This window comes from Plutella xylostella, chromosome 14 (assembly GCF_932276165.1).
Source record: "Plutella xylostella chromosome 14, ilPluXylo3.1, whole genome shotgun sequence".
Classification (NCBI taxonomy): Eukaryota; Metazoa; Arthropoda; class Insecta; order Lepidoptera; family Plutellidae; genus Plutella; species Plutella xylostella.
The window spans coordinates 4,005,101-4,023,105 of NC_063994.1; the positions used below are offsets into that span (position 1 = coordinate 4,005,101).

Here is an 18,005-nt window from a genome sequence, read left to right on the forward strand (position 1 = left end):
GTCGTCACATAGCTTGGTTGTTTGCGTGTCTATCTCTTGCTGATGGTACACATTCAACCTAGCACCTGGTGAAACAGTCCAGACGATAGCCGACTTTAGATCGTTGGCCTCAACTGCTTTTTCATTACAATCGCTGAAACCGAATGATGTTGGTTCAAAATTAGTTGATCTAAAATCAATTCTAGTAGATTGTATTGATGCGCTGTCATCGTATGATCTTGCGTCTTTCATCCTAATGCATTCAGGATCCATTTGACTAGAATTGGATTCCATTACATACCAGTCACAGAAGTCATTGATGGGTAATTTTTGCTTCCTACACCAGGTCGACGTTACCACTTATAGTCACTGTTGAGGTCTTAAAGGAATGCATCTCTCCTTCGCTAACTCACTTTTTTCAGATGGTTTTGTTAAATGTGCCTGATGGGTGGTTACTCGGAGGGTTGTTAGGACAAGGGATGCACAGGGGTCTGACGGTGTTCCTCCTGGATCCCGTTACCAAGAGTACTTATCTCGACGTCGCTCGGTACAAAGACTGTAAACCCGTAGAATCGTGGAAGGTTAGTCGGGTGTTTGAAGTGCGCCTTCCGGGGTACCGGTGATGGTAATGATGATGGTCTTTGAAGTAGAAGAGTGCAGGCAGGGTCGAAGTAACTGAATTTACCAACGTCGGGGGAGTTGGACGGTTTGGAGTCAAACTCAAGAAATGGTGAAACTTTTATTTCAAGCGGAACAAATAACGTATAACCCTCCTTTTTTCTTCGTCGTAGTCGGGTAAATATAAACATACTCGAAGTCAAAATAATCTGATTCAGGGAGATCCAGTAATATCGAAATACATTTTCTTTTTATTTGCATACACCGTAGGCCTTATTGGTGAAATAAGTGGGTCAGATGAAAGAAGAAGAAACTGCTTTTATGCACACATATACCACGTTAGTGTGCACACATACACTACGTTAGTGTGCCCTGCCAACCATTTGACGTGGCCGTGCTGACACTTCAGGGTTTTATGCGTATGGATTTAATCTAGCGTAATAGTCTTTGGCTCGTTGCATTCTAATCTCGACCTACTCTGTAATACCAGAATTCTGGATATTGAAAATTGCGGTCTTGAGCCGCTCCCCGAAGTTTTTTGTAAACTGGATGGTAATCACTTCAGGCGACTGGCACAGTATTCTGTGAGCGTCTCCTTCTGAGAAAGCTCGGTTGTCACAAAGGAGCATGACCAACTCACCATTTTGTTCATTATATCTTGTGCCTCTTCATTTGGAATTATGTCTTCCGTCTCCACCGTCAACTGATTGTACTGCAATTGCAGTGTCTCCTTGTTCACACTCCAACTGTCCCCCTCCGCCGTTACTAAGTACATCTTCACCGGTTTCATTAGGCATTTCAGCCACTCGTCCGTGAGTTTGATTTGATGTTGTGCCTTGTTCTGGAAATATAGTAACTCTCCTTTCGGCATTGCAACCGAATACTTCACTTTGTCCTTCCCAGCTTGGAATTCCCTATTGACAAGCGGCGCACTTAAAAGTTCTCTTATCCGCTTCTGTGAGAACATATCGTAGTGTTTTACGATTATTGCAGGGAGCAAGGTACTCAAGTAGATGAGTAAGACATGTAATTTTCCTACACATAAATTGCTCTGTCTTAATAATTTTGCCAAGCTTACTGTTGGCCGCCACGCTTTTATTGGTGAAAATATACACAAGATGGTAGTGATTGTTTCTCGTTCTTGAATGGAAACTGATGACCTTCCAAGGAGTTCGGCTGTTAACTTTGGGTCCAATTTTTCTTCGCGTAAATAAAGTGTTGGGGTTTCCAACTGATTGATAGTGAGGATGATTATTGATAAGATGATGTTAATATAAGAGAAATATTTATTTTCCGAAAAACTATGCTAATGATAGATTATAGCTAAATGATAATGAGTAGTGAACCTTGATTCGGATACTAACGTGAACAAAGGAAATTATAATAATAAGTAAGTTGACGCGCGAACTGATGATGTTGCAGAAATAATTAGGTATCTACTTAACCATGTACGGTGTTCCGTACATAAAGAGCAGCTGATTTCAATAACGGATTCGCCGTCGAGGTTGCCCCTCCTTTGTTCATGTCTAGTCGTATCTTCTTCTTCGGTGCTCCTTCGAAGCTCGTGCGATCCACAGACGTCTTGGGAGTTATCTGAATAGGCTCCGGTTTCTCTGATTCCTCCTGGGCCTTCGGTGACGTCTGAGTCGCCTCGAACACTTCTTCGTCCGATGATAGATGGTCGCTCATCTTGTAAGTCACTCGGTTATAAATATAAACTGATATCAAGATTGGTTACAATGTGATAACCGTAGTACACTGGTGTTAATTCCATGAGAACACTGAATACTTTTTGACTCAATATTTATATGATATTCCATCGTGTTAGGTATGCGTAAAGAAAATATTCCAAGATCCATCATGGTAACTGAAGTCTCTCGTTGTGCTGCTGCCTCCAAATTATGTAGCTCTAACTAAAGGTTTAGCTAAACAAATGTAGCATGTCGCATTTGACTTAGCTTCTGAAAGATATGTATTAGGTCCTTACATATGATATTGGCGTTTTGTCGTACTGGCTACTTTCATCTCAAATATTACCTTTATGGTTAGGAATTCAAAATTCAAATTCATAATCATACAGCTATTTATAGTGCCACAATCTTATCTGATCCGGTGGTCAAAATGTGCAACAACGAGACCTCATTGTCAAACGTCATTTCATACTCGTTGCGTTATTTGAGTTGCCAATTTCTGCGAAGAAGCTGACGCTACGTTATTTAATTTGTTTTGTGATTTTCTGGGTGAAATACTGCCAAAAGCGCTGTAATGTGATGCAAGAAAATTAGAACTATATATATTGGTTTTTATACAGGAAGAATAACGTATTAAGGCGCTTTTAATTCCGTTTGAAAAATTGGAAGAACGAGTTGCAGCGGCTACAGGTTAGTGTTGCCAAATATGACGAATAATTTTACCCATATAAAAAAAAACACGCACTCACGCCTTGTACTAATGTACTCCCTTGCGGGGTAGGCAGAGGTGCATTGCTGCACCCACTTTTCGCCAGAGTGTTATGTTAGTCCCAATGTAATAGGGGGCGGGCCTATTGCCATTTTACGGGCACATCCAAGACCCGAGAACAAATATCTGTGTTTAAACAAGTATCTGCCCCAGCCGGGAATCGAACTCGGGACCATCGGCTCAGTAGTCAGGGTCACTAACCACTACGCCATTCGGTCATCCATATAAACGTCATATACAGGGTTATTTGCAAGTAGACCTGATCCTTTCAGGAGGTGATAGAGGAAGGCATTTCCAGTCAATTATACCCTATAATACGAGAGCGGGTCCATAAGTCCGTGACTTTTATAATTTCCCGCCACTTAACTGAAAGAACAACATAGCTTCTGTCAACAGGCAACTGTCAACTGACATCTGTCAAAATTTGGACCAGTTACGTCACTTGGTTTGTGTTTTACACCCGTTCTTAGCAACTACCGGGTGATTTAAAAACATAATGAAAAAACCTGAATTTCGTGTGCTCACTAAGCATGATTTTTTGCGGAATAAAACCATCACTGAAACCAAGGCTAAGCTTGATAAAGATTATGGGGACTCTGCACCATCAATATCTATGGTAAAAAGTGGTTTACTGAATTCCGTTCTGGCCGTACAAGTACGGAAGATGCCAGACGTCCATGGCACCCAGTTGAGGTCTCTACACCTGAAATGATTGAAAAAATTCACGACATGGTGTTGGCCGATCGGAGATTGAAAGTGAGAGGGATAGTGGAAGCCACAGGGATATCACGTGGCTCAGTGGTTTCAAATTTGAATGATCACTTGGGTATGAAAAAGCTTTCCGCAAGATGGGTGCCGCGAGTAGTATAATATTGGGCACGCTATTCCACCTTCCATTCGTTTGTGCTCACGCCACCCCGCGCCGGCGGCGGCGCGGTATGTCGTTCGCCCCAACTCATGTCAGGTGGAATAGGTGCCCAATATTATTTTCATTCCGATTAAATACCTAGTATTTGAAACACAAAATACAAACTACCCTCATTGCTCAACATGAGTATATAAATAGTGATGTTAAAGCGTACTAGTGACACTCGAGTGATGCAAATGTCACTGGAAACATAATTATTGTACATTAAAATGAAATTTGTTAAACAACCCACTTCACTAAACCTCAAGAAAATTGATATAGTGTCTAAAAAAACTTCATTTCGTCATGGTGAACTTTTGCCTACCACTATTCGTTGTTTAGTTTGTGGACCATCTAACTGCGGAAAAACAAACTTAATGATTGGGTTACTTTTACATCCTCAGGGATTATACTTCACTAACATCTATATCTACTCAAAAACTCTTTATCAACCAAAATATGTATTTTTGGAAAAAGTTATGAATATGGTTCCTGGAATGCGATTTTTTAAATATCACGACAGTGAAGAAGTTTTAAGTCCTAATGACGCATCTCAAAATTCGGTAATAATTTTCGATGATGTGGCTTGTGAAAATCAAAACAATATTCGCGATTATTTTGCTATGGGTAGACACAAAAATATCGACTGTTTTTACTTGAACCAAACATATAGTAAAGTTCCAAAGCAACTGATCCGAGACAATGCAAATCTCATTATCTTATTTAAACAAGACGATATAAATTTACGTCATGTGTATGATGAACATGTTAGCACTGATATGACATGGATGCAATTTCGTGAAATGTGTTCCCAAGTTTGGAAAGACGCATATAACTACATAGTCATAAATAAAGATTGTCAAAAAAATGACGGTTGCTATCGATTGAAGTTTGATACATTTATTAATGTTGATGATTGATTTCCATAAATTGAGCTTCTTTGTGATATATGAACCACTTTCGTATTTGCCTTTAAGTGGAAAGGTTTACGTACACTTTGTGAAAATGGACGACGAAAAAGCAATAAAACAACAAATAGTTAAATCTGCTGAGGCAGTCAAAAAGAAGGTTCACAGTTTAAAAAATAGTAGACTCGATTCTGAGATTGCATTAGAATCTATGTTCAAACCAGTAACGGATCCATTAAATCAACTAACAAAAATCAGTAACGCTGTCGAAAATAGAGAAAACAGTGAAGGAGATGACAATTTTATATTACCGAAGGTGACTCTTTCACGGAAGAGAACGTTATCAACATCTAGTGAAATATCTAATTTTGATGACAATGCGAGTGATTCAGAATTGGAACTAAACTCGAGAAATAACACGAGTGATTTATTTTATGAAACAACCTCTGATGCTGCTTCAACGCCAACTGCTAAGTCTTTATCATTGTCACATCACTAGTTATCATATCACATCTCTAGTTCTGTCAATGTCATCGATAGCAACTTGTCACTTTTTAACTTGCTCTGGTCTACAACATTGTGTCAACTGTGTCTGAAATAAAACAATATAAATTACTGTGCCAGTGAAGACTTTTTATTATAAATATATGAACCCCCAAACAATACATGGTGTCAAGTGTGGGGTACAGAAAAAGCTGAGAAGAAATACATTAAAATTGTCAAGATGGACTCCGATAAAGTCAAGCCGATGTCTGCTGAGCATGTGCCGCACAAGGTGAAGATGGACTCCGACAAAGTCAAGCCGATGTCTGCTGAGCATGTGCCGCACAATGTGAATGCACTGCCAATTCTGCACATTTCGACGGATGCACTAAATAACAACGGTGAAGAGTGGAAGAAATGGTGGCAGCAATACGAGTTATACTTGTTAGCATCAGGGCTGGATGCCACGTCAGAAAAAAGGAAAATTGCCATCATGCTGCATTCTATGGGGGGCAAAGGTTTGGAGATATTTAATTCCTTCAACCTAGATATCAATGTCATCAAGCTGGAAGAAGTTAGAAAGAAGTTCAGCAACTACTTTGAGCCTCAGACAAATTTAACATTGTTGCGTCATACATTCTTTACACGCAAGCAAAATAATGCTGAAAGTATTAACGAATTCATGACTGATCTGGAAAATATCAGCATGAAGTGTGAGTTCGGAGATTTGAGAGAATCACTGGTCAGAGATATCTTCATAGCAAATATGTCATCAAATCTATCACACATACGTCAACGTCTTCTACAAGAGTCAAAATTAACACTGGAGCGCACTATGGAAATTGCCAGGACAGTAATTGTTGCACAGCAGAATGCTGAGACAATCTCGAGCACAAGAGATGCCGTCAGGGAAAATGTTCTTCAAGTAAACAGTCAAAGAAGTAACTCAGGAGGTCGTCAAGCTTCATATAACCATAGAAGTCGAGCTTCAAGTCCAACAAGAATGAATCGTCATCCTGAGAGGTCGAGCAGTTCAGAGTCAAGTTCGAGTCATCATTACAATCGTCGTCAGTCACCATCAATGTCGTCGTCAAAGGAGCCCTGTGGAAGATGTGGTCAAAGGCACCGCTACAAATGTCCAGCTGCAGGAGCCAGATGCAGGTCATGTAATTCTTTTGGTCATTTTGCTAAATTTTGTTGGAAAAGTAAAAATATAAGAAATTTAGAGTCATTAAGTCTCAATGATGAAGATGCTGAATGCGCTGAGAGACATTTTATAGGCGCAGTAACTAAAAACATAAACAATTATTCAAGTCAAGCATGGCATTTAAAACTTATGATAAATAAAAAACCTGTAGACTGTATTTTAGACTCGGGAGCAGATCTAAACATAATGTCACTTTCAGATTTTCAGAATATCAATATAAATAACATTAACTTACAAAATTGTAACTTAAAAGTAACAGGATTTGGTGGGAAGGACATACCTATTGTTGGACAGTGTGAATTTAAGTGTGTGTTATATGGGAGAGTCACACATTATATTAATTTTGTCATTACAAACTTAGAATGCCAAACTGTATTGGGTCTTCCTAGTTGTCTAAGCTTGGGTATAATAAAACGGGTCTTTAACATTCAAAAAGATGATTGTGAATCAATATTAACAGAATATAATGATGTTTTCCAGGGTCTTGGATGTCTTCCGCCTGTCGTTCATCTCAACCTCAACCCTGACGCTGTTCCGTGCGTTGATCCACCGAGGAAAGTTCCGTTCGCCCTACTGAAGGATCTCCGTGGCGAGCTGGATCGCATGGTGGAGATGGAGGTCATAGAAAAGGTCACTAAGCCTACTTCTTGGGTCAATTCAGTGGTTGTAACTGTAAAAGAATCAGGTCAGTTAAGAATTTGTTTGGATCCTAGACATTTAAACAAGAGCATAATGAGAGAACATTATCCTTTAGTTAACATAGATGAAATTAGGTCAAAACTTAAAGGTGCCGCATATTATAGTCATCTTGACGCATTTTCAGGATTTTGGTCTCTTAAATTAGACAGTGAAAGTTCTGACTTATGTACCTTTCAAACTCCATTCGGTAGGTACAAATATTTAAGATTACCCTTTGGAATTAATGCGTCAACTGAAATTTTCTATAGGATTATGCTAGATTTGTTTGGAGATCTAGAGGGAGTATTAATTTTTGTTGATGATTTTTTAGTCTATGGTGAAACTGTTGAAATACATAATATGAGACTACGTAAGGTCATGGAAAGAGTCAGGCAAGTTAATTTAAAGTTGAATAAGTCAAAATGTAAATTTTTAGTCGAGGAAGTATGTTTTTTAGGCTATATCTTCAGTAAAGATGGTGTCAAAGTTGATAATAGGAAAGTCCAAGCTATTAAAGAGCTGCCAACTCCAACTAATGTCAAAAATTTACAGAGATTCTTAGGAATGATCAATTATTTAGGTCCATTTATTGAGAATCTTTCAGAAAAAACCAATATTTTGCGAAACTTATTGAAAAATGGTGTAGAATGGGTTTGGGATGAGAATCATGAACAATGTTTCAATAATTTGAAAGAAACCATCACAAATGCACCTGTGTTAGCTCACTATGATACAAAATTGCCGTTAACATTGTCAGTAGATGCGTCCAAGTCAGCTGTAGGAGCAGTAATATTGCAAGAGGGTCGTCCGATAGCTTATAGTTCTAGGACACTAACATCATCACAAGAAAACTATGCTCAGATTGAAAAAGAATTGTTTGCCATACAATTTGGATGTAATAAATTTCATCAATATGTTTATGGTAGCAGGGTTAAAGTAGAGACTGACCATAAACCATTGGTTTACTTGTTTAAAAAGCCATTGCATGATGTACCGGCCAGACTTCAAAGAATGATGTTAGCATTACAAGCATATGACCTAGATGTTATATATGTACCAGGCAAAGAAATGTTAATATCAGATACTCTGTCTAGAGCTGCAATGAAAGAAAATTTTATACCTAACTATGAGTCTGATATGCAATGTCATGTAAATTCAGTTTATTCAAACTTAGCTGTTAGTGAAGCATATAAAATAAAATTGTTAGAAGCAACTAACTCAGATAAAGCTTTGCAAACATTAAAAAAATACTGTCAGCAAGGCTGGCCTAGTAACAAAACAAAAGTAGAAGAAATGTTAAAATGTTATTGGAGTTTTCAGAATGAAATTCATGTCATAAATGACTTATTATTTAAAGGGAACAGATTGATAGTGCCACAGGCTATGATCAAGGAAATGTTAATAAAAATTCATGAAGGGCATCAAGGCATAAATAAATGTCTGAAGTTGGCCAGGGAAATATTGTATTGGCCTACAATAAATGTTGATATAAAAAATATGGTAGAGCAATGTCAAGTTTGTGCCAAATTTAGAGTCTCAAATCAAAATGAACCATTACAAAATTATAAAATAACTAAATTTCCATGGCAACAGGTAGGTATTGATTTTTTGTATTTTGAAAATTCAAATTATCTAATTGTAACTGATTATTATTCAAAGTACATTGAAATAGCTCTGATGGACAAAGGATATTCAGCCAAAAATGTAATAATTCATTTAAAATCAATTTTCGCCAGACATGGCATACCTATGTCTCTGGTGTCGGATGGTGGACCACCTTTTCTATCCTTAGAATTCAAATCATTCTTGTATGATTGGGATATAGAGCATGTAGTCTCAAGCCCATATCATTCACAGTCAAATGGACAAGCTGAAAGTTCAGTAAAAATTATAAAAAACATCTTGAAGAAATGTAAAGAAACAAACACAGACCCATACATAGCTTTATTGCAATATAGAAATACACCCAAAAATAATTTGCCATCACCAGCACAATTGTTAATGTCCAGAAATTTGAGAATGAATATACCTGTAACTCAAAATAGGCTCCAACCAAAAGTCGTTAAGTTTTCGCATTATAAAGAGTGTTTTCAAAAGAGAAACACACATGATGCCAAATATTATAATTCAAAGACAAAACCATTACCTTTATTGCAAATAGGTGATCATGTTTACTTTAAGAAAATTCCTAATGGAAACTGGTTACCAGCAATCGTTAAAGAAAAACTAAATTGTCAAAGATCATACATTATAGAAGCGAATGATGGTATTAGGTATAGGAGAAATAGAGTACATTTGAAATTTAGATTTCATAGTAATGTTTACTGTCATGACCCTCTGCCCATGCGAACCAGCTCGTTGGAAGGAACTGAAAGGGAAGGAATTGAGGATGATGGACAGGTGGAGGAGGTCAAGGCCAAGGGTAGTGAACCCTATATGACGAGGTCAGGTAGAGTTGTTAAACTACCAGCTAGATACATGTAGATTTGTAAATGTATCTATAATCGTAGGACTTCTTTATGATGTATACTTACTTATGTATGATGCCAAGATTATAAATATCTAGATTTGTATAAGATAATAAGTTAAACTTATCTTTAGCTAATAGTAACAAAAATGATCTCTATTGTGTACTTAACTTAGTTCTGTCTGGGTAATTAAACTTTAATATTTTGTATTGTCATAATATCATTTCAAACTTAAGAAAGGGGATGTCACATCACTAGTTATCATATCACATCTCTAGTTCTGTCAATGTCATCGATAGCAACTTGTCACTTTTTAACTTGCTCTGGTCTACAACATTGTGTCAACTGTGTCTGAAATAAAACAATATAAATTACTGTGCCAGTGAAGACTTTTTATTATAAATATATGAACCCCCAAACAATACAATCATCATGGTCTTTATCATCTGAAGTATTTAAAGATGTACCTTACGGAATTAGGTTAGAAAATGGTAAACCTATGATAGGTTCAGAACGTGTTACTATAACCGATAATGCATTCAAAATAGCAGGGAAACTCTTTAAAAAAACTAAAGGACTAGTAGAATTACTATATCAAAAAAAGCCAGATATGAGTGTGGTCACTGAAAATGATAAGCAAAATTATAAAGCTATGTTACTAACCACAAATGCTCACAAACGTAAATATGATCATGGTCAAGCAATTAATAGCAACAGAGGATTCAAGTATTTACAAATTATAAAACCTTTATTAACTTCCCCTTCTTCAACCAAATCCAATTGCACACACCCAAAGGGAAAGGCTTGCCATTGTGGCGACATCTATAATGAATACGCGCAAGCATAGAAGTCAAGATATAGTTCCAGCAAAGAGATATCATGGACGACCAACAGATGGCATGGAAGAGTGAAAGCAAAAAAAATACCAAATCCTACATCGCGGTATCTAAGAATTACAGCTACTCAGTATATATACAGAATCCCGACATGTAACCGTCGGGCAGTTGCCCACCAAGCTAAACCGCCCAGCTTGGTCGGAGGATCCTCCCTTTCCAATGGAGGAGTGGCAACACCTTCGCTCCTCCATATTGGTGACCCCTACAACCTGAACACGACCTGATGATGACCATGCAGAACAGCAGCAGCAGAACATCTTCCACCATGTCGATGACCTCACAGACGATCAGCAGACCTTCCAGCAGCTACAAGATGAAGTCCAGCAGTACCATCACCCCCACAGCATCCTTCAGCAGCCACCCGAGTCAACCAGCTTGCAGATTCCATGGGCACCGTGACCACCAGCTTGCAGCGGAAATGCGCGAGCCTGGTCACACCCTCGAGCAGACAGACTGCAGCGACCTTGCAGTGCACTTCGGCCAGCCGTAGCAGCGTCGGTCCAGGGTCCACCTCTCCTGGTCGAAGAAGCATTGGGGCAACGCACCGGAACAGTCGTAGCAGAGCGATCCTTGCAGTCCACTTCAAGCCGGTACGATCGAGCGGCAACTCTCCCGGTTGAAGCTGGATTGGGGACATCGCCACGCGCCTAACCATGCACTACTCTTCAAGCCGGTACGATCGAGCGTCAACTCTCCCGGTTGAAGACGAAGTGGGGTTACGGCGAATGAAGACCGCAGATACTCCTGAAAGGCGGACTAGCGGCAATCTGGCCTGGTGAACAAGACGTATCAGAAGCACTGAAGAATATCGACCTACGGTCTCGGGGGGGAGTGATGTGGCGACATCTATAATGAATACGCGCAAGCATAGAAGTCAAGATATAGTTCCAGCAAAGAGATATCATGGACGACCAACAGATGGCATGGAAGAGTGAAAGCAAAAAAAATACCAAATCCTACATCGCGGTATCTAAGAATTACAGCTACTCAGTATATATACAGAATCCCGACATGTAACCGTCGGGCAGTTGCCCACCAAGCTAAACCGCCCAGCTTGGTCGGAGGATCCTCCCTTTTCAATGGAGGAGTGGCAACACCTTCGCTCCTCCATACCATTATTTAAAGCAGTTGGTAAAAATGTAGATTACATTTTTTGGAACGATCCAAATGACTTGGTGGAAACTTTAAAATTATTGATAGCTTCGAGAGACGCTGGCAATACTGGTTTAGATGATGAAATTTTATCAGTTATCAATGAGCTTAAAAAAATTAATGATTTATAATGAATAAATACTTCTACATACTAATTTATGTTTTATTATCACTCTAACCTTCTGTTCACTTACATGATGAACATCGATAAATTCGGACATCATGTCCATAAAAGAATGCGTGTATTGGATCCTATTGAATTACTTCCATTTAGTAAAGCCCTTTTTCAAAATGAATCTGGTGATTACGATATAAAACAACGAAGATTAAAAGGATTGAAATTAGCTGTTGATGATGATGAAGCTGTTAGTAAAGCATACGTTGATCGAAACAATACCCTTTTGTGTCAAAAACAAGATTTTCTTGCTGAATTACGAAGTATAAAAACTGAAATAAATCTCCTGCAAAAACAGTTGAGTCAAAAGTGTTCGATGGTAGACGTGGGTAATATTATCAAAGATCAGATAATATCTCTGAGAGATCAAATTTATATATCCCAGTCAACATGAGTAAACAAGGTATTGTCGATGAAATTCATAAAGCGGCCAGAAGAAATTTCCCTCGACGTCCGGTAATTTTAAAAGGAATCGATGATTTATGGCAAGCAGACTTGATTGACATAAAAAGTTATCACAAAATTAACAAAGGTTTTAAATTCATACTGGTAGTTATAGACACCTTTTCTAAGTATGCGTGGGCAGTTCCATTAAAGAGTAAGAAAAAGAATGAAGTTGGTTTCGCGCTTCAAAGTGTATTTAAAAAAGGACGAATTCCTGTCAATTTACAAACTGATAGAGGCACCGAATTTTATAACGATGTATTTAATCGACTTATGAAAAGATTTAATATAAACCATTATTCCACATACTCATCAAAAAAAGCATCAATAGTAGAAATACTGATAAGAACATTAAAAGGAAAATTGTTTAAATATTTCAGTTTTGTCGGAAAGTATAAATGGTTAGGGAAGCCCTTATGTGATGTAGTAGATAATTATAATCATACCGTTCATCGCACAACAAAATATAAACCATCTGACATAAATAAGTTGAACGAGTCAATTGTCGCAAGTAACATACAAAAAAGTAGGAAATCTTTAGCTATATTAAAAAAGAAGAAGTTTGAGGTAGGAGACATTGTTCGTATTAGTAAATATAAAGAGGAGTTTCAAAAAGGCTATACGCCAAGCTGGTCTACCGAATTGTTCACAATAGTGAAAGTGTTACAATCTAAACCTATTACTTATTACTTACAAGACCAGCATGGACTTCCAATAAAAGGTTGTTTCTATGAGTACGAACTTCAAAAAACCTCTTACCCTAATATTTATTTGGTTGAAAAAGTTATAAAAAGTCTAAAAATTAAGTGTTTGTTAAATGGCTTGGGCTCAGTACAAAAGAAAACAGCTGGATTGATAAAGATAATGTTATAAATTAGTGAAGTATATTATATATTAAGTAGATTCGAATTTATTATTTTTCATTACTCGACTAGTTATGAAAGGGAAAGGACTTATCAACTCATTGATAAATAATTTAAATATAGAGTTACACTTACCAGGCTACCAATACTGCGGCCCCGGTACTCGGTTACAAGAACGTTTAAAAAGAGGTGATAAAGGAATTAACCCTTTAGATAACGCCTGCATGCTACACGATATAGCTTATGCACAGTATTAAAATTTAGAAAATCGTCATAAAGCAGACTTGAAGTTACAAAAAATGGCGAAACAACGATTAAAATCAAAAAATGCAAGCAACGGAGAAAAAGTGGCATCTTGGTTAGTAAATAAAATTATGAAAGCAAAAATTAAAACAGGTGCGGGGGTTAAGTCATTTAAATCCTCGGTAACCAAATTGAAATCACTCCTAAAAAAAGTGAAACCGAAAAATGACAAACAAGCTATAGAACTGGCGTATTTAGCTGCAAAAAAAATATTTAATAAAAAAAGCCACATAAAACTACCAAGAATTATTCCCATTCCAAAAACAGGTGGTATACTTCCTCTTATCCCTATCTTTGCCGGTCTATCCGCGCTGGGTTCTTTAGCGGGCGGTATAGGCGGAATAGCTAAAGCGGTTAATGATTACAAGTCAGCCCAGAAAAATCTTGCAGAATCCGGACGCCACAATAAGATGATGGAGTCTATCGCCTTGGGTAAAGGTCTATATATTAAACCTTACAAAAAGGGTAGCGGGTTGTGTGTGCGATCTACAAAAAACTAACTTCCAGGTTACCTAGGCGAGCTCTTACTGATATCGATATTTTAAATCACGCTCACGACGTACCATATTTTCGTGGTGTTTATATGAGAGATACTTTGCCGAGTAAACCAAAAAATATTGAGTGCGCACTCAATATTTTTTGGTTTACTCGGCAAAGTATAAACCCCTCATATAAACACCGTTTTAAATTTAGATATTTCGGTTAATGACGGGACTCACTGGGTAGCCTATGTTAAAATAAATAATCAAGCCGAGTATTTTGATAGTTATGGCTTAAACCACCGATGGAATTAATTAATTATTTATCACCGAATATAGATGTATTCTATAACTATGAAAATTGTCAAAAAAAAACCTATATAACTGTGGACACTTGTGTCTGAAGTTTCTAAAAAATTTTTGGAAATCATTTATATTACGCTCTCAAATATAAACTTCATCATTATCATAATGTCGTTCACCCTATCAATTACTGGCCGTGAATCTGCTTTGTCGACCCATTATTCGCCTGCCTTGCAACTTGATGGTGAATATGAATGCGGACTCGTATTTTTTTCGACCTTTAACTCGATACCTAACGTAGATAAAAACAACAACCGATTTTATTATGGTGACAACGAAGTCATTGAAATTCCTGAAGGATCGTACGAGTTGTTGGATATTAGTGACTATTTGCAATCCCGTTTAACGGACTGCACGTTTAAGTTGATATGTAACAATAATACTTTGAGTACGCAGATATTTTGTTCTAAAGATATACATTTTGAAAAAGTCGGTTCAATTGGCAAGGCATTGGGTTTTAGAAATGAAGTTGTCAAAGCCAATATATTACACGAATCAGTCTTTCCGGTTAGCATTCTCTCAACAACCCTCGTTCGTATCGAATGTGATATCGTGAGCGGCTCTTATATTAACGGACAACCGAGTCACATTATTTATGAATTTGCTCCTAGTGTACCACCAGGATACAGGATAATAGAAATTCCAAAAAACTTAATATATTTTCCAGTTAATCAAGACACTGTTAGTGAAATAAATATCAGAGTATTAGACTCAAACAATAACCTTGTTAATTTACGACAAGAAGAACTGCAACTCTATCTACATTTGAGAAGAAAATGATTGATTTTATCAATAAAAGGTATGAACCTCAAGGTAAAGTTCTCAGTACATTACGTACAGTACAACAGCAACCACCTACAAAAAGAAAAAAGCTAACAAAAGAAAATAAATTTTTTTTGAAGGCAATAAAACTTATAAAATGACAATTTTAAACATATTAGAACCCATCACACATGATAACAGCATTGAAAGCTACGAAGTTCATTCTTACAAACCGTACATAAACAGTTTTAACAAAAATGATGAGATCCGGATTCCTATTAATCAACAAGACCTGTACGTCTTACCGTCAGCGAGTACACTATACATAGAAGGTTCCATCACGGTGTCCCGTTCAGTTGGAGACAAAAAAGAAAAAGTGAGCAGTATTGAGCTCATTAACAATGCAATTCTATTTCTTTTTCAAGATATACGGTATGAACTTAACGGTGTAGAAATAGATAGAATAAAAAATGCTGGAATTACCACCACTATAAAATCTTTGTTATCTTTAAATGAAAATGAGTCGAACGTGTCACGGTTGTGGGGGTGGAATATCGGTGGTATAAAAAATACAACGGGTCATTTCTCTGTCTCCATACCGCTAAACAAGGTTCTTGGTTTTGCTGAGGACTACACAAAAATAATAATGAATTGTAAACATGAGTTGGTACTTTTACGTAGTAATACCAACCTTAACGCGGTTAAATTAGCTAATAACGAAGTTTTAGAGGATATTTCCATTAAAAAAATCGCGTGGAGAATGCCTCATATAAAAGTTTCCGACCGCGAAAGAATAAACTTATTACGATGTTTAGAAAAGGATAGAGCTATAAGCGTAGCATTTAGGAATTGGGACCTTTATGAATACCCTGTATTGCCAAGAAGTACTAAACATACTTGGTCAATAAAAACTACATCTCAAATGGAAAAACCGCGGTATGTTATAGTAGGATTGCAAACTGAGCGAAAAAGCAAGGGAAATTCAGATATGTCACAATTCGATCATTGTTATTTACGAGACGTTAAAGTATTTTTAAATTCTACCTATTTTCCGTATGAAAATTTAGATATTAAATTCGCAGAAGACCGATATCTATTAATATATGAGCAGTACGTTAAATTTCAACAGTCCTATTTCGGACAGCGATCAGCGTTGATGAGTTTAAAACAATTTAAAGAAATAGCACCTTTGTTCGTTATTGATTGTTCTCGTCAAAACGAAACATTAAAAACCGGACCGGTTGATGTGCGTATCGAATTAGAGAGTGACATGGAAATACCCGATCAAACATCAGCATATTGTCTTATTATAAACGATTATGTATTCGAATATAAACCACTGTCTAATATTGTAAAAAAACTAACATGATTGCTGACTATATTTTCGTAGATCTACAAGGATTTCGTGACTATAAAAATGAATTTATTATTAAAGAATTTGCTTATGCAACAAAAGAATTAACTCAGGTTTATTTGGTAAAACCCCCCTATCCATTTTCAACATTATCAAGTAATGAAAAGAAAAATGTAAGATGGTTGGAAAATAACCGAGGAATCTACTGGCGAGAAGGGTTTATAGATTATCATGAATTCAAAAGATTAATTAAACCTATTTTTGAAAATAAAAATGTAATTGTTAAAGGATTTGAAAAATGTAATTGGCTACAAAAGTTGTCACCTAATTGTAATGTTTTAGATATCGGAGAAAAGGGATGTCCAAATCTTAAATTCTTATTGGATAAGTTTAAAAGTAATGAAATAAAGTGCTGTTTTAACCATAAAAAATATTGTGCTTTAGAAACAGTTATTTGTATAAGAAAATGGTACTATAATAATTTATCATTGTTTATTAATTAATTTTAAAATAAGCAGGTATTAAGATAAAACTTATAACAGGATAAAAATAAAAAAATATATTTATCATTCAAGGTTTTTTATTTATGAACTGATTATGTCAACATCGCCCAGCTTATAAACATACATAATTATATAATTCAATAAGTATTTAATTTAATTATCTTCTCACAAAATAAATTACTATAAAAAATAAAACACCTATTTCTAAACGGTTCAATCTAACTATAAAAAATAATTTACGATTAGGTATTATTGATTCACGTGATCACACATTGTTTTAGAATTTTTTTTAACCAAATTTTCTGTCATGTCCATAACTTCATCAACAGGGTTTATCACAACGTATTGCGCTTTTAAAATCACAGACTCACTATCACTTGAATCGCGGTTTAAGTCGATCACTTCGATTCGCACCAATCGATGGCCTTTTCGACGAATTTTGCTCGAGACGAACGATGTTGTTGCATCTTGGTCCATGGATCGCTTTTTCGAAGGCCGAGATTTTTTCTTAAGCTGTTGAGGGCTTGCCGGGCGCACTTCTTCAATATCGCTATCAAACCAGGGTTGACCGCAGGCCCATTGAGTTTCGATAGGCATTGACGGATCGGACAGGATCTGAAAACAGAAATAATAAGTAACCATCCAATCCAATAGGAATAGGTATTATAAATACGTAGTACATTATTTTATAAATGTGAGACTTACCGATAGCGACATGTTGCAGACGTGACAAAGTAAATAAAGAGATTGGTATGATGATCTGCTGGGCGATGTTGACAGAATGAAGTATTACTTGAATAGGTAGCACGTCAAGTTACAATGCACTAGGACAGTGACCTCCTTGCCATCATGATCGCGCATCTCTTTCGTACTTGCACAAATGTTTGCGTTGCAATTTAATGTAGGTCGAGTGCGCTGTTGATTGGCCTCTAACTTGCCTACAGTTAACATAATAATAGCCTTGTTGTAATTCAATGTATAAATAATATATTGTATCATAACG

At 36.8% G+C, this 18,005-nt stretch overlaps 1 protein-coding gene across 1 annotated transcript; it reads left to right on the forward strand.

Annotated features, from left to right (window-relative positions):
* The first annotated feature begins 5,357 nt into the window (after positions 1-5,357).
* On the forward strand, positions 5,358-7,694 carry LOC105383128. Its single transcript, XM_048625299.1, has 2 exons — positions 5,358-5,873; positions 7,043-7,694. The coding sequence occupies exons 1-2, from the start codon at positions 5,597-5,599 to the stop codon at positions 7,087-7,089; spliced, it is 324 nt and encodes a 107-aa protein (XP_048481256.1). The 5' UTR covers positions 5,358-5,596; the 3' UTR covers positions 7,090-7,694.
* Positions 7,695-18,005: the final 10,311 nt, after the last annotated feature.